We start from the raw sequence: 22,460 nt of genomic DNA, 5'->3' as shown, positions 1-22,460 counted from the left end.
TTAAATGTTAAAACTGAAACACTAAGTTTTCTGGAAGAAAAATAGAAACCTTAAGGACATAGGGTCAGGTAAAGAGTTCATGAACCAACATCAGATCACCGTGGAAGAATGTCAAAGAATCAAAAGTGCTGGTCTATTTAAAAAAATAAAAAAAAAAAAAAACTGCATATCAAAAGAAATCACCAACAAAGTAAAAAGAAAACCCACGAATTGGGAAAAGTTATAGCAGACTATGCTTCAGTCAAAGGACTCCTACCTAGAACATACAAAGAATTATTAAGAATTAGATCTCCAAAATTCAAACAGTCCAAAAATGGGCATCTGAGATTAATATACACTTCACATATGAAGAGATACAAATGGCAAATAAATTTATGAGAAATTGTTCAACATCCTTGGTCATTTGAGAAATGCAAATTAAAACAATGCTGAGATACCATGTTAACGCCAGGAAGAATGGCTATCAAGAAGTCAACCAATAACAAATGATAGAGAGACTTGGGGAAAAAGGAACCTTTCTCCACTGTTGGTGGGAGTGCAGGCTGGTACAACCATTGTGGAAATCAGTATGGAGATTCCTCGGAAAGCTAGGATTAAAGGTCCCATTCAAGCTCACTATTCTTCTCCTAGGTTTTTTTCCAAAAAAACTGAAATCATACCACAGCGATATATGTGCACCCATGTCTCTATCAGCATAATTGTCATAGCTAAGTCTTGGAAACAACGCAAATGTCCATCAGCTGAGGAATGGGTAAAAAAGATGTATTTTTACATAGTGGAATATTATTCAGCTATAAAAAAGATAAATTTGAGGCCTTTGTAGATAAATATATGCAGCTATTAACTATATTGGTAAGTGAAATCAGATCTACATGTGAAGACATATTATTTCACTAGTGTGAGAACCTGAAAGAGTAATTAAAATCTAAAAGGTACAGCAGATACTGTGAAAGGAAAGAAACTGTTCAATGGGAAGGAAAAACTGGGATGAAGAAAAGGACAAATGAAAGAAGAGGAAAAGATATATTTGGGGATATATAGATTAGTTTGAATAATCGTCAATCTCTGCTGATCTTTTGAAGGAGGAGTTAATACTTAAAACTTTTACTGATTTTTTTCCTCTTTTGATTTTCTTATAACTTCTTTATTTTTGTTTTGTTTTTTTTAAATGATTCTTAAACATTTATATCTGGTAATCTGAACAACTAGTTTGAAGATAACATCATGTAATACAGCAACCATTGTTGAATTCCTATTACTTCATTTAGTGAAATCTTGTATTGTTTCTAATGCTGGTTTTTTGTTTTTGTTTTTGTTTTTGTTTTTTTAGTTACTGTTTTGTATTTTAAAATAAAAATAGGGGCCGGGTAGATAGCTCAGTGGAATAAGCACTTCCCTGGCAAGTGCAAGGGCCTGAGTTCAATCCCTGGTTCCGCAAAAATAAATAAATAAATAAATAAACAAACAAACAAATAAATAAAAATACAAAATACAAAAAAGATAGTAAGACCTGTGTTAGTCAGAATTGAACTATTGCTCTCTGTCAAGGTCAGGTAAACCTCTTTAGGCATTACTTTTAGAATCATCTACAGAACCCTCCACTCCTGTCAGTGTCAGCTGCCAGAATGGGTCATGGTTTTGGTTAACCATGTCACTTTCTGTGAAAGGATGGGAAACTTCTCTCTTGATGACTCTCCTTTGGTACCCAGTGCACTTGTTGATCTGTCTTCTCGAGTCCGGCAGTCTCCTTGCCCAAGAGATTAGGTGACTCACACTTGTAGGATCCTATAGAAAAGGTTCTCACTGCCTGGGTCTTCTATAACCTTGAAGTGCCAGGACCAAAATATTGACTGTGTTTTTAGCCCTGCTATCTCTCTAGTTTTGTTTTTGCGGTACCAGGGATTGAACTCAGGACCTTACGCTTGCCAGGCAAGTGCTTATTCTACTGAGCTATCTCCCCAGGCCTCTCTCTAGTTCTTTTTTGTTTTGTTTTGTTTTTTTTAAATTTTATTTATTTGTGTGTGTGTGTGTGTGTGTGTGTGTGTGTGTGGCCAGCTCAGCCCACCAGGGGGCAGGGCTGGCTGGCATGTGGTGCTGGGGGATCGAACCGCGGTCCCTGTGTTTTGCCAAGCTTGTTCCAAGTAGGTGCTTTAGACCACTGAGCCATCTCTCCAGCCCCCCTCTCTCTAGTTCTGGTCAGCTAAATTTTAGCTGTTTAATACCCAGCAAAGATCTGTTATATCAGTGTTAGCATATGTAAGTAAAGCACAAATATAAACTGCTTTTTGCTAGCTGTTGTCCCTTGTTAAAGACAAACAGTTTTTGTAAGCTTTGTTAATTTAACCTCCTGAAGTCTCCAGTCAAGGGCTTTAAAGCTAACTTTTGACAAGTTGGAGAAAAACTGGAGTTTCAAGAATCTAAAGAGAAAGAACTCAGACACTGACTGACCTGGGAGCAGTCTGACAGAGGAATATGAACTTGGAAACTAGTCCTGGTCTGGTGTATGATGGAGTCAGTGTTGGAAGAGCATATTATGGAAAGTTTGAGGAGACTGCATGCAGGCCATGTGGCCTGGTCCTGTGCCACTATGAGCAGCAGTGGGCCTTTGAAAGGTGGCCCTGGGTGAGCTCAGCCTGATATAGACCAGCTTCCTCAGAGTCAGGCAGCTACAGTGTGGTAACAGGAGGGAGGGCAGGACTGCACAGCCAGGGGCATGGCACATTTTGGGGAGGGAGGGTCCCAGGACCACATTCTCCTTACCTAGACTGGGCTCAGGCCTGTTTTGCAGGAGGAAGAGTTGTATACTCCAGTGCTGTACACACACTGTGTATGATGCAGAATGGGATGGGGGAGTCAGATGAGGGAAAAGTCAGAGAAATGGAGAGGGGAAGAGGGTGAGGGGAAGCAGATGTGTGCCTGGGGGAACCTTATGAGAAGCCAGAAGGCTTGAAGTCCCTCAAAGGTGGAGAACTCTATCCCAGTTTTTATGTACATATAAACATGGAGGGTAGAGAGACCAGCTGAGAAAGCTTTGTACAAGCAACCATGGCTGTTTATTCACACCCATGAGTGAAGACTGTTGAGAGAGCAGAATCAGCAGGAAACTAGGGTAAAACTAAGAATTTAAAAGGGAGAGGAAGGGTTGCAGGTGGTGATAGTATGGTTGTTTCCCAAACAAGCAGGACAGATACAAGTGTGGTCCCATTTCTCGGGATGGCAGTGCAGATGGATATTGCTTTGTTCTTCTGTGGTTTCTCACCTTACATGAAGGTGAAGGCCTCACACATATGGCCTGACAACCTATTTAGCTTCCTTAATTTTTATATGAAACTGTGTTCCCTGCACTTAATAATGTAGTTAGTAAACAAGTGTTTGGACCTTTTCATCACCAATAAAAATCACATTATTGTTGGAGATATGCTGAAATACCATTTATGGTCATCATTACTTTGAAATTAAAATTGCGATAAGGCCCTCTAGATGACATTTAATGTAGTAATGAAGATCCACCTATCTTACATTTTGTTGTTTCATATTTATATATTTCTATAAATATCAGTGTAATTTGTTTCCTTCATAATCTTATGTATATTTTTGTATAAATACTATCTTTAAAAAACCCACTATCTGAGCACATAATTGATTTCACCAGGTAGCAAAGGTGTCTGTGGCACACAAAATTAAGACTTCCTGTGACGATTACTCTGGTTCATATGGATTTGCCTGGGGAAGGATAAGGATGGAGTGCAAGAGCAAGAGGGATACATGTCAGGAAGGTTTTGCAGTAATTTAGGTGAAAGATAGTGGCGAGTTGGACTGAGTAGAAAGTGATATGTGGTGGGATTTTGGTGGTTTTCAAGGCTGAACTAAGGAGATTTGCTAAGAGTGAATATATAATATGAAGAAAAAAAATAAATAAGCGCTCCAAGGGGGCCAGGGAGGTGACTCAGTAGGATAAGCACTTGCCTGGCAAGCACAAGGGCCTGAGTTCAACCCCTGGTTCCGCAAAAAAATAAAATAAGGGCTCCAAGGTTTTGGGTCTTTGCACATGGAGGGTAAATCTGCCATTTGCTGAGATGGGGTAGCGTATGTTTGTTAAAGATCAAAAGAGTTTTGGTTAAGTTTGATGTGCTTATTACATGTCTAAAGTGCTGTTTTGTGACTTGGTATTTTCACTTACTATGTCTACATACATATAATTATTAGAATGAGGGCCAGGGATATAGCTCAGTGGCATAAGCGCCTGCCTGACGATTTCAGGGTCCTGAGTTTGATCCCTGGTACTGCAAATAATAATAATAATAATAATAGCTTATTATTATTATTAGAATGAGCTGAACTGGTATATAGAAATAGCTTGAACCTATTTTTGAATATTTGAATGTGTTACAGTGAACATTTAACTATGATACTCATTTAAAAATTCAAAAAGAATGGGCACAATATGTGCTTGTAACTTGTCATTAAGAAGACCAAGTTATGTAAATACCAGTATGGAAAATCTCTAAAGTCTATATCAAAGTAAACCAGAGTAGGAAGAAGAATCAGAGAAATGTAATATTATTAACTTTTAAAGAGAATCTAAGTGAGCAAGGGAATTCCCCTCCCCTCTTCATTTCTTCCTATTTTCTTTCTTTTTTTTTTTTTTTTTGGCAGAACTGGGGATTGTACTTAGGCCCTTGAGCTTGCTAGGCAAGCGCTTATTCTACTGAGCTATCTCCCTGGCCCCCAATTTTTGCTTTTTTGTATGTATTAACTCCATAATATGTCATTGACTCACATGGGGAATGACATTGTGAGCCCTTCAATTCTATGTGTTTGTGTATTTTTTTTATAAACCTTACATTACAGTTTTTTAAATTATGATATATCCAGTGTTAAAATTTAGAGACTTTAAATATAAATGTGAACTGAAGGCAGAAAATCACCTACATAATGTTATATCTTTATTATGAGACTATGTGACTAGAAGAAAAGTTAGAAATAATCATTAAAATGCTGTGGTTGGGTGTTTGGGTTTTTTTTTTAGATAAGAGTTTGATGCAGTTAATGTTTATTTTTTACTCTATTTTTGTAGACAATGAGAAGACAGCGAAATGAAGTGGTAGTTGAATTAAGGAAGGTGAGTTTGGTTACTGTTGATACTTCCAGGCATAATTTAACAACATTATGGCATGTGTAGAAGATATAAAATATATACTGTATGTAAAATAAGTAATTTGCTATGTTACCTATATTTTACTTGCTGAATATAGTTAAGCTTTTTTCAGTTTCAAGCACTCAGCATTTCTTTTTCTTTGAAAGAAGAAAACTTTTACTGAATTTTGAAAGCTGTTGAATTGGCAAGATACAACTACAACTTGTCCACTCTCTAAGAAGACATATACAGCCTAGCAGATATTTTTGTAAGTTTATTTTATAAGAGTAATAGGAACAGTTACACTAAATATTTCTGTTATAACAGAACTGTTCCCTGCAGTTATTTGTAGTTATTCCCTGCAAAGAATTTGTTACTTGAAAATTTTATCAACTCTTCATGTATTAAAGTAGACAGTAGGTGACAATGTACTTATAAAATATTTTCAGCAAAATTCAAAGGGCACTTGAATTTTATAAGGCATTATTGATTTTTGTTTAATTTTAGACTGCCCAACTTTTGTTCTGACGTTGCTTTTAGGTGAGGAAAGACAAGTTCCTAAATGACATATGAAATAATGTTCTTTTAAATGTGAATATTTATGGTTGCTTTTGGCTTAAGCTACACACTTTTTTTCACTCCAACTTTTTTTTTTTTGTATACTTTGTTTCATTAGAAATATAACATTTGTGGATTGGGACTCAAATTAGTGTAAGTTATTTGTTCAGTTCACAATTTGATTTAAATATTTGTATTAGAGTATTACTTTTAAAGTAATACTCTTCATATTTTATTTATATAGGCACAGGATTGGCTTTTATATGACAGTGTTCAGTTAAAAAACTGAAATTCTGTGACTTTTTTTAAAGAATAAAAGAGATGAACATCTCTTAAAGAGAAGGAATGTACCACATGAAGATATCTGTGAAGACTCTGATATAGATGGTGATTATAGAGTGGTAAGTTATTGTATTCAGGTAATTAGAAAATCTCAATCAAAGACTTTAAATAAATATACCATCTAAGGTGACTTTTTAACTTAGTTTTTCTCTGTAATTTTTTTCCCAGCAAAATACCTCTCTAGAAGCTATTGTTCAAGTAAGTTGAATTTTTTTGCCCTTTCTCAAATTTCCAGCACTAGATAACTTATTATTGTGTATCTATATCATAAGCTGGTTTTTTTTTTTCTTTTTTGTGTTTTGTTTTTTATAGAATGCTTCAAGCGATAACCAAGGAATTCAGTTAAGTGCAGTTCAAGCTGCTAGGTAAGTTAAATATGGAAAACAAGTTTAAATTTTACATATTGCACAGTTTGTATCTTGACTTTTGTGGTGTAGTAGTTCTGCCAATCAAATTTAACTTTGAAGACCAGCGAGATAGCTCAGTGGACTAAACACCTGCTTAGGCAAGTGTAGGGACTGGCTTTGATTCCCGGCACCACATGCCACACCGGCCTTGGCCCCGGGCACCCTGAGGAAGCCACTGAGTCCAGGCGTGGTGGTGCACGCATATAATCCCAGTGCTGGGGAGGCTGAAAACAAGAGGATCACTACGAGTCTAAGCTGTGTAATGAGACCTTGTACCTAATACATTAAAAAAATAATAACTTTAATGACAAGGAAATCAAAGACTGAGTTTATTTTAAGAATCCTTTTCTATATTTATAAAATTCATAGCAACTTTAAAACTCATGGGTTTAAATATACAAAATGTATACGCTAAGCTGTCACAAGTTTGATGTGAATATATATGTATATTTAAATTTAATTATAGCATATGCCATTAAATTTCACAAGAGGTGTATATCTTACAGGAAACTTCTGTCCAGTGATCGAAATCCACCAATTGATGACTTAATAAAATCTGGAATATTGCCTATTTTAGTGCATTGTCTTGAGAGAGATGACAAGTAAGAACTTTTTACATTTATTTTTAATTTAGAATGTGTCCTTTGGAGAAGGCAAAATTTTCCAGTATTTAGACTGATTCTTAAAGAAGAAAGGAGAGGGATGAGGATTCGAATTAAAAAGTGAATGTGAATAGCAGTGCAAAGTATGCTAATACCAAAAAATGAAGATTGGGCCAGAGAGAAATTCCAGAATGATAAATTTAATGTGTAATAGTCAGATGTAGTAGCACACACTTGTAATCTTGACACTTGGGAGTCTGAGGCAGGAGGATCACCACCAGTTGAGACTAACCTAAACTGCATAGTGAGACTCTGTTAAAAGATATATATAGTGTAAACTTCGGAATTCAGCAAGAACTGGCTTGACCAGTAGGTACTTGTCCAAAACTGTTTGAAATGAAAAATCTTAATAGAGACATATTACTAAAAATAAAAACATAATAGTTTTTTATGCTGAGAATAGATTTGGGTTTGGTCCCTCCCTTTTTTTTTTTTTTTTTAACCCCTAATACTGGATGGATAGATACCTTTTAGAACAAAATATTTAATACATGCTAGAGGGAGAAATGACTGGTAGATATTTAGGGTATTGTACAACTCTATTGTTGAAAATAATTTGTTATTTTGTAGTCCTTCCTTACAGTTTGAAGCTGCATGGGCTTTGACAAACATTGCATCTGGAACCTCTGAGCAAACTCAAGCAGTGGTTCAGTCTAGTAAGTTGGTTATTAGCAAACAATACTATGATTTTTTTTTAGTCAGTAAAAAATAATTATCCTAAAACTATACAACTGTATTATAAAGTAATAGCTCCCTAATTGAATGTAAATTTCTTAAAGTAACTAATTTAAGTGTATTATTTTAATCTTCTTGTTCTGGTGACTGACCTTTTCTGTTTTGAAAAATTCATTTGATTACAATCTAAAACTGAGACTATTTCTGAATTATAGTAGCAGATTACATTATTGTATTTCATTTTATTTATAGGACATCAGTAGAAATAAGAGTTGTACTATTGCTATACTGTCCAATTTCATTTTCTAATGAAATTTCTGTCATAATATATAAAGAAATCTTCTGTAAACTAGTGCTATTGAAAGAATGGTTTGGAAATCTCTTTCATGTTATTATAATAGGATTGGTTGGGTTTTTTTAACTTGAGTATATCATTGTCTTGTATACTACTTCATTCTTCCACTGAAGAAATTAATAATTTTAAGGAAAATACTTTTAAAATATTTTTAAAATGTAATCAGTATATTGATATAAACTTGTTAAAATCACAAGAACTAAATTACTTCATGATTGGGGGGAAGCACAGAAGTTTTATCCAATTAATAAGCATTTATATTTTAATATGTGTTCTAATATTACATAGAAAAGAAAAATAGGGCCGGCATGTAGCTCAGCAGCACAGTGTCTGCCTGGCATTGGCAAGCGCAAGGTCATGAGTTTGATTCCCAGTACCAAAAAGAAAAATACCTCAACTAGCTAACAGTTTACCCCCAAGCATTACTCAGCAAATTTATTTACATACTTACTGGTCAAGCATGTCATTAAGCCAGTCCATTCTTGTTTGCAAGAGATACACTATATGTCTGTTTGTTTTATGTCAACTATTTTCACATACTTTTTTATTTAGAACACTGTATTCATCACTACTACCACTACCCTTTTTTTTGGCACTGTGAATTGAACTCAATGTATTTGCCTTTGATGTTTGTTTCTAGTGAAATCTAATTATAAGTTTTGGTTCTTTTCTTTTACTAATTTGCATGGATTTTATTTGTGAAAACTAACAATTTTGTGCTGCAATGTATAAAACTTACAAGGACATCAGATATAAATCTTATACTTCTCTAGAACTCAATATTCTTTCACAGTACAAAATGAACACGTTTGGGACTCTAAAATTGAAGGAAGAAAGTACCAAAAGATCTGCAAAACAAAAAAACTGAAAAAGGGAGAAATATTGGCATATCAGAGGGAAAAGTCTGTGTTATGAAATGGAAGGGCAAAAGAAACTCCTTATTGTTAGCTATTCATAGTACAGAAATGATGGAACTTAAAAGAAGAAATGAAACCTCAGTAATTCCAAATTTAGCCAGATGTGGTGGCACACTCCTGTAATCCCAGCACTGAGTCTGAGGCAGAAGAATGCTGAGAGTTCGAGGCCAGCCTGGGTTACCAATGAGTTCAAGCCTGGCTGAGCTACATAGCAAGACCCTGCCTCAAAAAAACTGTTAAAATTTAAAAAACAGTGTTATAATAATCCTGTGTTTGGTGTTGACTTAATATCTAATAGGCTATCCTATAATGAAAAAGTGAGGAAAAAAATATTTATGTACCTTCTGGACCAAACAATATGGAACTCATTTATTCTAAAAAAGTGAATTCAAAGTTATTTATAGGGCCAGTGAGATAGCTCAGTACAATAAGTGCTTGCCTGGCAAGTGCAGGATCCTGAGTTCAGTCCCCAATACCAGAAAAAAAAAAAGTTATTTACAATTTAGATTGAGTCTAATAGACCAAATAATTGAAAAATAAGGGATAGCAAAATGCCAACCAAGATGTCCATCATCGGTGCCTTCACCATTACATTTAATGGATAGACATTTTATTTAAATCATGCCACCCATAGGAAAAAAGACCCACGTAACAGTGTATATTGTTCAAAGAAAGACAGTAATGCAAAAAAGAATTCAGAAAGACTAGATGTTGCAGTCCAGATTGTAACATGGCATTTTGTGTTGAATGTTTTAAGATATACCATACACAAGAAAATTATTGAATAAATTTGATAAAATTTGGCTTTAATATTTCCTGTTTTTTTGTAGTTAAGCATTAAATAAGATTATATAATTACTTTTCTGTATAATGGTCTTAGTATCTCATTCTTTTCTCTATTATGTGATCTTTAAAAGTTAGTAAGAGGCTTCAAGTGTATCACTCTTTAATACCAAAAATAGTAGTGAATTACTTTTTACTTAAGTAAGCATAAACAGCATACACTTAAATAGTAGACCTTAAGTCAGTTTACTTAGTTAAAGGAAGATTAATCTTTTCAGATATACACCTCTCTTTGCCTGTGCTTATTATACAACAGAAATCATTTTAATTCAAAAGGTTTTGTGTGACCCAGGAATCACTGGCCTACCTACCCACATGATGTTAATTTAAGTTTTCATACTCAAAAGCTATTTAAACAATTGGACTTTTCCCCTTGAAACATGAGCATAATTTCTGGTCGTGGTAGCGCACACTGCCTTTAAATGCCAGCACTAGGGAGACTGAGCGAGTCAGGAGGATCAATGTGAGTTCAAGACCAGGCCGGACTTCAAAGTGAGCCCAAAACCAGTCTGAACTGCTTAGCAAGACCCTGTCTCAAAAAGACAAAAAAAGCCTTGAGGACAAGAATTTGTAAGGAATTAAGATTGGAATTCAGTTGGAGCTAGGGGCGTAGATCAGTGGTAGTGACTGTGCTTCGTATGTGCAAGGCTTGGGGTTCAATCTCCAGTGCAGCCTTCCCCCCATTAGAATCAAGTCCAAGTTTAATTGTGCATGAAATGTTGCCTAATTTGACGTTTGTCTACGTTATTTTGATACTAGTGTGCTGGTCAAAATTCTTCTAATGATGCTGCTCTAATAATCATTTAATGAGGGTATACTTTCATTATTGTTTGGTAAGCCTCTTATTTCTGAGATAGCAATTTTGATTGATTAGGTGTTAACATGTTCTCCCTTTAGATGCTGTGCCACTCTTCCTGAGGCTTCTCCATTCACCCCATCAGAATGTCTGTGAGCAAGCTGTGTGGGCACTGGGAAATATCATAGGTTTGTATAAAATTTGTAATCCAACAATTGTTGCAATCATATATTGGGTAATAAAAATAATTACTAGTAGTCTAGAAGGAAGAGCAGTTTATATCACTACTAGTTTTTGTGAAGTAGCTTACAGAAATTTTAACTATATTTAACTGTGTAAGTATAAAGTAGTAATAAAAGGGACATTTTGTTTTTTTAAAAAAGTCTTAATTACTTGAGGAATTATGAAATATGTGTGTAGTTTAGATCTTTTGTTTTGTACTGGAGTCTTTTTTTATTTCTCAGCTTTCTCTATCACAGAAAATATTAACAAAAAAGAGGAGAAAAAACTTAAATCAATAATTTTGCACCATAATAGCAGTTCTGAGAAGAATTCAAAATGAAAATATTTGTTTTACATACTTTTGTACATTAAAATTTATTAATGAATAAAATACAGTAATAGGGCTGGGGAGATGGCTCAGTAGAATGAGCGCTTCCCTCGCAAGCGCAAGGGCCTGAGTTTAATCCCCGGTTCCGCAAGGAAAAAATACAGCAGTATTCCCCATTCATGAATTGACAGGAAGTATCTGTAGCCTATTTATCATCTAAATAGTGTCACAATTATGTCTTCCAAATTTTTTTTGTATTATAGAAAGGATAAAGAGACAATGCTTAGAGGTTAAGGATTTGTGAGAGGGTTTTTTGTTTGTTTTGCGGTACCGGGGATTGAATTTAGGACCCTGCGCTCGCCAGGCAAATGCTTATTCTCTACTGAGCTATCTCCCTGGCCCCACCAGATTGAATCTAAGATTTTCACATTAAGCAATATTCCCAGCCCCCTTTACCTCTTCTTTTAAAGTTTTGCCCAGTATATTATGACTGGATGACAGTTTAATTTGTATAATATCCTTCCCTTTCGATAGTTGGTTTTTTTATACTATATGATAATGTTTTGCTTTTTTTAGTTTCTTAAGTACTGGGACTCAAACCCCAGACCTTTACAATGAAGGACATCTCCTTCCCCTTTTTATCTTTTATTCTGAAACAAGGTTTCTCTAAATTGCTAAGTTGCCCAGAGTGGCCTCAAATCTGCCATCCTTCCTGCCTTAGCCTCCCAGATTACTGGGACAGGCATGCATCTTGTACCTAGCTTTCTAGACATTCTTATGTGGAAGCATTTAGTATTGTACTGATACACTTTTTTATTATCCTTCAACTGGAGCGACATGGAAGATGGGATGATAATGAGTTTTTATTAGAAGATTGCTCTATAAACTATTTCTGGCTAATATTACTATTAAGAATTACATTATATTATCCCAGGGTTCTCACTCCTTCACTTACATACCAAATTTTAGAATTAATTCAAATGTATGGCTGCAAAAACACTAAGCATCTTACCCTGAGATACTATAGTACAAGGAAAAGTCTTTTCACTTTTGATAATAGTTCAGCATGGCTTCATACTAGACATTACACTGACAATGTAGATATGAAAATTAAGTTTGATGGTTGTCTATACCACCGGTCCTCAAATTTTAGTATGTTATCACAGTCATTTGAAGAGCTTCTTACAACAGAATCCTGGCCCCAGAGAGTTTATGCTTTAATAAGTCTGAGCTCAAGCCCAAAAATCACGTTAAAAAATACTGTTCTGTTAATGTTTAGTTCTCTTTTTTCTGAATATATAATTTATAGTTCATATTCTGATACTCTCATGAGACTGTAAGTAAAATTGTACAAGTACTTTTTAGCAGTATTTTGACTTTTTTTATATGACAGTTTTTTAAACATGGTCATTCAGACAGAAAAGTATCAGTTCTCCAGTCATGGTATTTTTTTAAATTTAAAAATGCTTGGGGAACCGGAGAGATGGCTCAGTAGAATAAGAAGGGTCTGAGTTCAATCCCTGGTTCCACAAAAAAAATAAATAAATAAAAATAAATAAAATGCTTGGGCCAGGCAGATGGCTTAGTAGAATAAGTGCTTCCCTGGCAAGTGCAAGGGCCTGAGTTTAATCCCCAGTTCTGCAATAAATAAATAAATAAATTTAAAAATGCTTGATTTGTTTCTGTGGTCAAATCAATGTAGGTAGCATCTTAGGTATTTAATACAGTATTGCGTCTGTACAAATGGGGAAAAATTGTTTTAATATTTCTAGACCAATATGACTTAATTTTTTGGTACATTGCCAACTCAACCACAATTTTCTTTGGGGTGTTTTTATTTTGTTATTTTGTTTTGCTTTTTGAGAAACAGGATCTCACTATATAGTTTTTAGGCTGGCCTGTAACTCACTGCATAACCAACCCACACTGGCCTTGAACTCATAGCAGTCCTCCTGCCTCAGCCTCCCAAGTGCTGAGATTACAAACATGTACCCCCACACCAAGTTTAGATGATTTAAGCACATTTCATAAGTAAGTTTACAAAACTAAAAATGAGAATTTTATGCAGAATACCTTAGCGCCTAATGCACTAACTTCTCTTAGTTCAAAGACTGTGAATTTAATTGTTAAATTCCTAAACTTAAATGTAAAACTAAATATATGGTCTTAATTGAAAACCAAAAACAACATAGTATACCCAATACTTTTTTATGTCCTGAAAGTGCTTATTGTTGATTTATTTGGTTATCAAACTGATGTTTTCTACAGGTGATGGACCCCAGTGTAGAGATTATGTCATAAGCCTTGGAGTTGTGAAACCTTTACTTTCATTCATAAGTCCATCTATTCCTATAACATTCTTAAGAAATGTTACTTGGGTTATGGTCAACTTATGTCGCCACAAAGACCCACCACCACCAATGGAAACCATTCAGGAGGTAAATAAGTGTTTTTTTAAAAAAGTAAAATAGGTAACTGTGTGTGTGTCTTTATGTGTATTTTATTTTTTTCTTTATGTGTATTTTAAATTTGTATATTTTTCTCTTCAGATTCTTCCAGCCCTTTGTGTTTTAATCCATCACACAGATGTAAATGTGAGTAAATATCCTTCTTGTATTTTTAAATATATTCATGTATATAGGGCTCCACCTGTGACACAGAGGAGGAAATATAATTCAGTAAAGTTTGTTACCAAGTTGCCAATTAGTGATTCTGTTGCTAAGATCATGTCTTTTTTTTTTTTTGTGGCAGCTTATTTTGGCAACCTGGCTGTTGAGACCACATAACCGTGGTAGTGTTTTTCAGTATGAGATCAAGAACTATTTGATTACATGTATGAAATTATATTCATATGCATATGCCAAATCATTTATTTCTCCAAGTTGTAATAGCTTTCAGCTTTATCTAGTATAGAGACAGCTATTAATTATACAAACATGGGAAAACATTTAGTAATGACACAATTTTAACGTCACAAATTTATATTGTTTATTCGTATTAACACATTTGACAAAGGAAAAAGTAAGTGAAAGAGTGAAGTAGAAAACTGCCCTGTGTGCTTATAAAAGCCAGGCTACCCATTGAAGTGTCAGAAAAACAAACTAGGAACATATCTTAGTGGTTAGAGCCTTTGTCTGGCATAAGCAATGCATTCAATCCCAGTACCATCAAAACAATAAATAGGTAGATAGTAGGTAGGTACTAGAAGTCAGACATGGGGGTGCACACCTGTAATCCCAGCACTCTAGGAGGCTAAGGCAGAAAGATTGTAAGTTGTAACTCATTCTGGGTAATTTAGTGACTTAGCAACCCTTGTCTCAAAACTTTAAAAAGAATAATAAAAAAATAGCTTGGGGGTGTAGCTCAGTGCAAAAGCCCTAGATTCAATCATAGTACCTTGAGGGGGCAGGGGAGTGAGAAAAGAAACTGGAAGTATAATGGGTGAAGGAAAACACATGACTTGATATATAATAACAGTCAAAAACTTGTATAGTTCTTTGAAAATAGTTTGACAACCATGAACAGTGTGCTAAAAAGGCTGAGCCTTGACTTCTTAAGTCCAGAAGTTGACATAAGACCTGGTGTTTTTTTACAAAATAAGTATGTTCCCCAGTGTTTGAGGTGCTGTGTTTCTGTAGTTTCTAGGTCTGTAGTTCTGATGAAATCTCCTTAAAGCATGTATAGATAATCTAGAATTTTAAGTATATATGACAGTTTTTGGTTTGAGCTCCTTATAGCAGAACTATTTGAGTTATAAATTTTAATATTTTGCTTTTGAAAGATTTGCAGGAAGGATTAATTTCAAAGCTTATTTATCTATTGGCAAATTGGATACCTTATTTAACTTTAAAACTGTATTCTTTAGGGGCCAGGGAGGTAGAATGGAGCCTGAGTTTAATCCCTGGTTCCTCAAAAAAAAAAAGTATTCTTTCTACATGTTTATCCCTGTCTAGAAGAGATGGTGACTATTCTTCTTACCTTTGATACAGCTTAAGGACTTTCACATACTGCATTCTTTTTAGTAAAAAATATTGTTTACATTTTTAGTAAAAAAATTGATGTTTAAAATCTTAGATGAGCAGTCATAGCAGATTCTTAAATTAGGCCACCAGAGAAATTCTAAAAAATTAGTACTGTTGACAAAACATAAGTGAAATGCTGTTATTAGACTGTACTTAGAAAACTTACCATAGAATATAAATTTTATCTGATAATATAAGAAAGATCTAGGTTGAGGTATAATTTGAGTTCGGTCTCATTAATGACGTATTTAGCAATGGGCATTTTAAGAAATATATCAAGTTTTTGTGTACAGTCATAAGTAACTCAAGGGGTTGAGAGTATGGCTCAGTGGTAGAACACTTGTAAAACATGTGTGAGGCCCTGGGTTCCATCCTTAGCACCACAAAAATAAAGCAATGATAACTATAATTAATTTGATTTGTTTTCCTATGTTAACCAGTTTTAGCATACTCAAATACTCCAGAAAAAGGATTGCATTTGCACATTGAAATTTACTTGTTTTACATAATATCTATATTTTGTGTGAAATCTTTTACTTAACATCTTTTTATTTTAAAACTATCTTTAACACTTTCTGGAATTTCTGAAAGAACAATGATAAAGTAATGTTTTACCTTGATAGAGTCTTTGTTCCAGAAAGGCTTTGGAAGTAAAGTTCCAAACAGTTACTATTTCTGTGGGTTGTATCAATAATTATATTATTTAAATTTGACAGTGTAATAGTTGTTTGTTATACTACTTTTTGGCCATAACTTCTGATTAGGATTTAAATCAAAGATCAAACATATGACCTGCTGTATACTTCAAAATATAATCATTTTAAAATTATAGGCTATTTTGTGTACTATAAGTTACAGAAGTGGCTTCTTTTATTTTAAGAAACAGTTCTCACTAAGTTGCCTGGGCTAGGCTTAAGCTTGTGATCCTCCTGCATCAGCCTTCCAGTGTGCTGGGAATACAATTTTGTCATCACTTTTGGTTTGCCTCCAGTTTTATAAGTCAAGGCAAACTGGGCAGTGAAGATGAAATGACTAAAATAGTGATAACTGATTTATTGTCTTCTAATAGTACTGATGAAGGGCCCGGCAGATGGCTCAGTAGAAAAAGCGCTTCCCTGGCAAGCGCAGGGGCCTGAGTTCAACCCCCAGTTCCGCAAAAATAAATAAATAAAACCTGCACCAAATAAAATAAGCAAACAAACAAATATATAAGCTAATAGTACGATGATAGCAGAGAATTCTTTGAATATAGTCTAGATAATTTCAAACCACTGTGCATGTTGAAAATATTTAGTTTTCCCAACCATATACATCAGCCATGATGTCATTGCACCTATTACGTCTCAGCCTGAGCATGTCAGAAAGGTTTTTTCTCCCTCTTATTTCATGTGGTATGAGGTATATGTAACTTAGTGAAAAGATTGAATACCAATCTGGGATTAGAACCATAATTAACCAAAATTCCAGTGAATTGAGGTAAGAGAAGAAATGAAGTAGGATAATAAAATAATCATACATTGGTTGTATGTTTTAGGAATTACTCAAATGAAAGGGGACGCTAGAAGGATTAAGATGTGCTATGTATATGTACCAACTACCAACAATGAATATATTCATTATGCACTGCAAACCTGTACTGATAAAACTTAAAGAAACAGACCTTAAAATGAGGGAATATTCAAACACTTTGAATTTTCATTTTATTTACTAGATATTGGTAGATACAGTTTGGGCCTTGTCTTACCTTACGGATGCTGGCAATGAACAGATACAGATGGTAATAGATTCTGGAATAGTTCCTCATTTGGTTCCACTACTCAGCCACCAGGAAGTTAAAGTGCAGGTAAGTTTCTTAATAAATGTTTTTCTTATGACTAGTTGCTTTTAACATGGCTGTGAAATGATTTCAGTAGTTCAAAGTATATTCTTAATATCAGATGTGTTAACATCTGAGATGGAAATCCCTGTTCTAAAAAGGGGAAAAATGGAGTACTGCAGTTCAATAAGAGCCTGTCAAGAAAGGGCTAGGTTGGCAGTTCCATGCATTGATTTCTGATATAGATCACATAATTCAGTATGGCAACATGGGTGACAACTGAAATGAGTGTTGACTTTTTTCATGTATAATTCTCTTCTCTCTGCCCACAATCCCCAAACTATCTTTTTTTTTTTTTTTTACTCACCTAGCAGTTAACGTTCAGATTTACTGACACTGAGATAAAGGCTTTCTACTAAAATATATGGTGAGGGCCAGCGAGATAACTCAGCAGACTTAAGTACCTGCTTAGACAAGCACAGGGACCAGGGCTCAATCCCCAGCAACAGATGCTGAGCCAGCCACCAAGCCTGGGTGTGGTGGCGCATGCCTGTAATCCTATCTCTGGGAAAGCTGAAAACAGGAGGCTTACTAGGAGTCTGAGCTGCATAGTGAGACCCCTGTACCAAATACATTAAAAATAATAAAATATATTGTGAAATTGTTTCATTCATTCAATCATTCATTGGTACCAGTAATTGAACTCAGGACCTTGTGCTTGCCAGGCAGGCACTTATGCCACTGAGTCATCTCCCCAGTTTAAATTATTTTATACTTTTGTTTTAAATCCTTTATAAAGTATGTCATAAAGTATTTAATAGAAATATTAAAGTAATACTTCAATATTTACAGTATATGTAGTGGACCTTCATCTAATAAAAGCTAAAAAAATGAAAATTATAAATGTAAAAGGTACTATCAAATTACAGGGGCCCCAGGAGATGGCTCAGTGGAATAAGCACTTCCCTGGCAAGTGCAAGGGCCTGAGTTCAATCCCCGGTTCTGCCAAAAAAAAAAAAAAAAAATTACAATGGTACAAGGAGATGCAGCAAGCTCTCCTTATCTTTCTGAGATACTGTATTTTAATTGACAATGACTTAGAGTTTATAAAGTAATACAATAACGTAACAAAGAGTATTAACCAAAAAAAAAAGAAAAAGTATTAAACTAAATCACTATTTTGTAGTGTTATCTGAATATTAAAATTGTGAAACTTAAAATTTTTTTTAAAAAATTGTTTTTACAACTCCTAAAAATTCTGTTTTAATAAAACCTGGATATTTTCTAGAACTTGCGGTTTACAAAATTCCTGTTCAGGGCTGGCATGGTGGTACACACCTGTAATCCCAACACAATTAGAGGTTGTGGCAGGAAGTCTCAATCTGGGAAATTTAGTGAGACTCTTTCTCCCTAAAAAAAAATTTTTTAAGGGCTGAAGATGTAGCTCAGTGTGAAGGTCCTAACCGACTCAGTCCTCAACGCCAATGAACAAACGGAAAACTCCCTCTTGGGTGCTAGTGAATTAAAATACTTTAAAGAGTCAGCACTTAGCTAAATTCAGAATGAATTAATTAATGGAGAGTTTGTCATTCAGAGATATTTGTGACGTACTTTAAACGTGCTTGCTATATGTTTATATTGAGTTTGCATTTCTAAAGTTTGCTACTTAAGTCTTATCTGGGCTGTGGAGTGATTTTTGGGTTTCCTTTCAGAATGCATCTTCAGGTTTAACTGGACTTCAACTTAGGGCTTGAGAAAGTAGAGTTTAGAATTTTTCTTTATGTAGGGCTCAATGAAACATATTTATAGAATTATAATAGCCAGCAAGCAATTCCATTTTCTGTGTGTATATGCAAGAGAACTGAGAACATGTCAGCACAAAAAGTTGTACTTAATTGTTCATAGAAGCCTTATTCATAATATCCAAAAAGTAAAAACAATCGAGATGTCCATCATTTAATGAATGGCTAAATAAAATGATACAACCATGTAATAGAATACTATTTGACCATAAAAACAAATGAAGTACTGATACATAATATGAACTTGTTTCTGGTGTATAGAATGTTCAGGATACACAAATTCATAGACATAGTCATAGTGGTTGCCACAGACATGGGGAGAGGACAGTGAAGGTGACAATTAGTGGATGCATATATTCTTTTGAAGATGATGAAAATATTCCAGGATGAAATGGTAATAATGGTTGTGCAACTTTTATTATACAGTAAATACGGAATTGTACTATATATGTATATATATTTTTTTCTCCTTTTTTTTTTCTTTTTTTTTTTTTTTTTTTACAGAACCAGGGATTGAACTCAGACCCTTGCGCTTGCCAGGGAAGCACTTATTCTACTGAGCCATCTCCCCGGCCCCTTGGAATTGTACTATAAAAAGATGATTGTTTTAGAAACATGTGAAGTGTCTTATACAATGCTTAATTATAAAAGCTCTGACTTAGCAGAACATTACTCAATGTAACTATAGAAAAACAATTGAAATTTTATGATAGTGAAACCTCATGTCAAGCAGATTTCTATTTTTATTTTAAAGAGTATAAACAAAAAAGCATAAGTAGCAAAAACAGTAATGCACATAAATATAAGTGATACAGATTTTCAAAACAAGAATAGCAAATTAACAGTGGTTATATTATGTATTTTTATTGTCAAATCTGTTGCTCAGATTAACATATAGGTATGCAAGACTGGACAAATAATTGAATGCTTGCTTTTCAATAAACCTTAATTTTTTTCTTGTCCCTTTTACATATTTTTTTAAATTTAAAGAGTATAATCCTAATTGATAAGACATTAGAAGTGGTTCACATTGAGAAGAACAAGATGAGAGGTATTCAGTCATGGTTTTTGTATTGCACATTGCTGACTTCGATGGAGTTGCTCATATTTTTATTTTTTTAAATCTAATATACTATCCTATTTTCTTTATGGCACCAGTTGCTGTCTCACATTATCCTTCTTTGTTTATTGACAGTCTTCTCTAACTTAAACTATGTTGGGGCCAGGGAGATGGCTCAATAGAATAAGCACTTCCCTGGCAAGTGCAAGGCCTGAGTTCAATCCCTGTTTCTGCAAAAAAAATTTAAAAAAAATAATAATAATAATTTAAACTATGTCATGCTTAATTCCTGTGATAACTATAAACACATTTGCTTTGGAGGTTAGGCCAAGAGAATCTCAAGTTCTGTGCCAACGTGGGCAATTTAGCAAGACCCTGTTTCAAAATAAAGGATTGTGCATTTAGCTTAGTGGTAGAGCATGTACCCTCGCATGTACAGGATACTGTGTTCAGTCCACACAGCCACAGATAACAAAAACTAATTAAGATCTATAATTTGTATTCTTATACCTCTGTTCCTAAGGCAGTGTCTGGCACGAGGTAAGTACTCAAATAAGATAGGTTTATTGGAATAAAAAAAAAAAATGCATGAATGAGTACATCTATCTTTAGTAATTACCCAATATAGCTTTTTAAATAGTGAGTACTTCACATTGAATAACATCTCATTAAATGTTTTTACATTTCAGACTGCTGCGCTTCGAGCTGTGGGCAACATTGTTACAGGAACTGATGAGCAAACACAAGTAGTTTTGAACTGTGATGCTCTTTCACACTTTCCAGCACTCCTGACACATCCCAAAGAGAAAATTAATAAAGTAAGTATTTATAAAATTAGGGCCCCAAAAATATCTGTGAGAAAATATTTTACAACAAAGGTTGATGTGTGATTTTTCCATATATAAAACAAACCAGTACAAAGTGCTTTCTTTTTATTTGGCATTGCTAAGAACTGAACCTAGCACCTCATGTGTGCTAAACACATGATACATTACTCAACAACATCCTCATCAGTGCAGTGTGTTTTTTGGCTCTTTCGGAAATGATGAAATAGAGATGCTTGGGTGTTGAATGTTGCGTGACTGAAAATTTTAATATTTAATTCTTCTAGTTAAATATTTTAGTTAGATAATAGAGTGTGTGTGTGCGTGTGTGTGCTTGTGGTGGCTATGGAAAGGGGGCACTGAATGGTGATGCTGATATTGGAGTGCATCTGAGGCTGTTGTAGAAAATAACATGGGTTGTTGATTACAACATTGCCTGTGATTATAACCCAAGAACAGCTCACCTAACTAGCCTGGCACCCTGAAAATCTCTAACAGGTTCAGTATACATGATCCTGTGATCTGATCCAAGAGCCTAGTATATACTAGCCAATACTAATATATTTTTAAGAGTAAAAGTTGTTTTTACCAATTTTAGAACTACAAAAATTGTTAGCCTTTAGTAAATTGATAAATTCTAATAATATGCATAGCATATTAGGGAGATACTATGTCTCGCTTCTTGGTAACTGTGGCTTTAGTAAAGCCATTTCTAACTTTGAAACTTGTAAAATACTTGAAACTACCATCATCATCTTGGAAAACATTAGCACTGTTGTGTAAAATACAGCATTAAAAGTTCATTAGGATAGACCAATACGGGCCAGGGAGATGGCTCAGTGGAATAAGCACTTCCCTGGCAAATGCAAGGGCCTGAGTTCAATCCCCCATTCTGCCAAAAAAAAAAGTAAAACTAGTTTATTGGAGCCGGGGAGATGGCTCAGTGGAATAAGTGCTTCCCTGGCAAGTGCAAGGGTCTGAGTTCAATCCCCGGGTCCGCAAAAAAAAAAAAAAAAAGGATAGACCAACACAGCAATCAAGCACTGGTTCCACTTTATTTAGCTCTTGAGAGAACTGATACAGTGAAGTATGTAAGCATACTAGCTAGGCACAGCAGTGATGCACACTGTGTAGTTGCAACTACTCAGGAAAAGGAAGGAAAATTAAAGGTACAAGGTCAACATAGGCAACATAGCACAATCTCATCTCAGAACAAAATATAATTATACTAAAATAAGTCGCTATTTCACTTTTGATGTCTCCATTGTCTTCAATAATTATTATTTTGCCTATAATTCTTAATTGGGGTAGAATACAGAGAATAAAGTCCTTAACTAAATGTGAGAAAGGGCAGTGAAACTCATTACAATAGTTTGAAGGTCTGTGTATCTATCAAAGCTCATCAATTCCTCAATATTTGTTCATCCAAGATGCTTTTGAGTTTGGAACCTTTGCCTTCAAAAATTATTTTAGGAAGAAAGAAATACAGAGATATATATGCAAGATAACTAAGATAATTGTACTATTAATTAGTTCATTTAAAAGGATAGTGTTTATATTGTTTGATCAGTCTTACATGCCTATATCTGATAATTTGAGCAACTTGAGCAACTTCTTTAAAGATAACTATGCTGGCCAAGCATTGGCCGTGACTCATCCACATGGCTGACACTGACAAAGGTTCTACAATCTGA

The 22,460-nt window shown here is 34.5% G+C and overlaps 1 protein-coding gene and 1 non-coding gene across 2 annotated transcripts in view; both read left to right on the top strand.

Annotated features, from left to right (window-relative positions):
* Positions 1 to 22,460, top strand: part of Kpna4 (karyopherin subunit alpha 4) — a 65,079-nt gene that overhangs the window by 30,178 nt on the left and 12,441 nt on the right. Inside the window, exons 2-12 of the mRNA XM_023699716.1 lie at positions 5,078 to 5,122; positions 6,007 to 6,096; positions 6,206 to 6,235; positions 6,350 to 6,402; positions 6,951 to 7,046; positions 7,677 to 7,762; positions 10,794 to 10,880; positions 13,511 to 13,680; positions 13,792 to 13,836; positions 16,976 to 17,107; positions 20,632 to 20,760. Coding sequence (XP_023555484.1) covers positions 5,078 to 5,122; positions 6,007 to 6,096; positions 6,206 to 6,235; positions 6,350 to 6,402; positions 6,951 to 7,046; positions 7,677 to 7,762; positions 10,794 to 10,880; positions 13,511 to 13,680; positions 13,792 to 13,836; positions 16,976 to 17,107; positions 20,632 to 20,760 — 963 coding nt within the window. The remainder of the gene's footprint in view (positions 1 to 5,077; positions 5,123 to 6,006; positions 6,097 to 6,205; positions 6,236 to 6,349; positions 6,403 to 6,950; positions 7,047 to 7,676; positions 7,763 to 10,793; positions 10,881 to 13,510; positions 13,681 to 13,791; positions 13,837 to 16,975; positions 17,108 to 20,631; positions 20,761 to 22,460) is intronic.
* LOC111812182 lies at positions 20,980 to 21,297 on the top strand. The gene has a single exon (XR_002817753.1).

The sequence above is a fragment of the Octodon degus genome, unplaced genomic scaffold, assembly GCF_000260255.1.
Source record: "Octodon degus isolate 3935 unplaced genomic scaffold, OctDeg1.0 scaffold00115, whole genome shotgun sequence".
Classification (NCBI taxonomy): Eukaryota; Metazoa; Chordata; class Mammalia; order Rodentia; family Octodontidae; genus Octodon; species Octodon degus.
The sequence above is the reverse complement of the archived record's forward strand: the minus strand, read 5'-3'. Positions and strand labels throughout refer to the sequence as shown.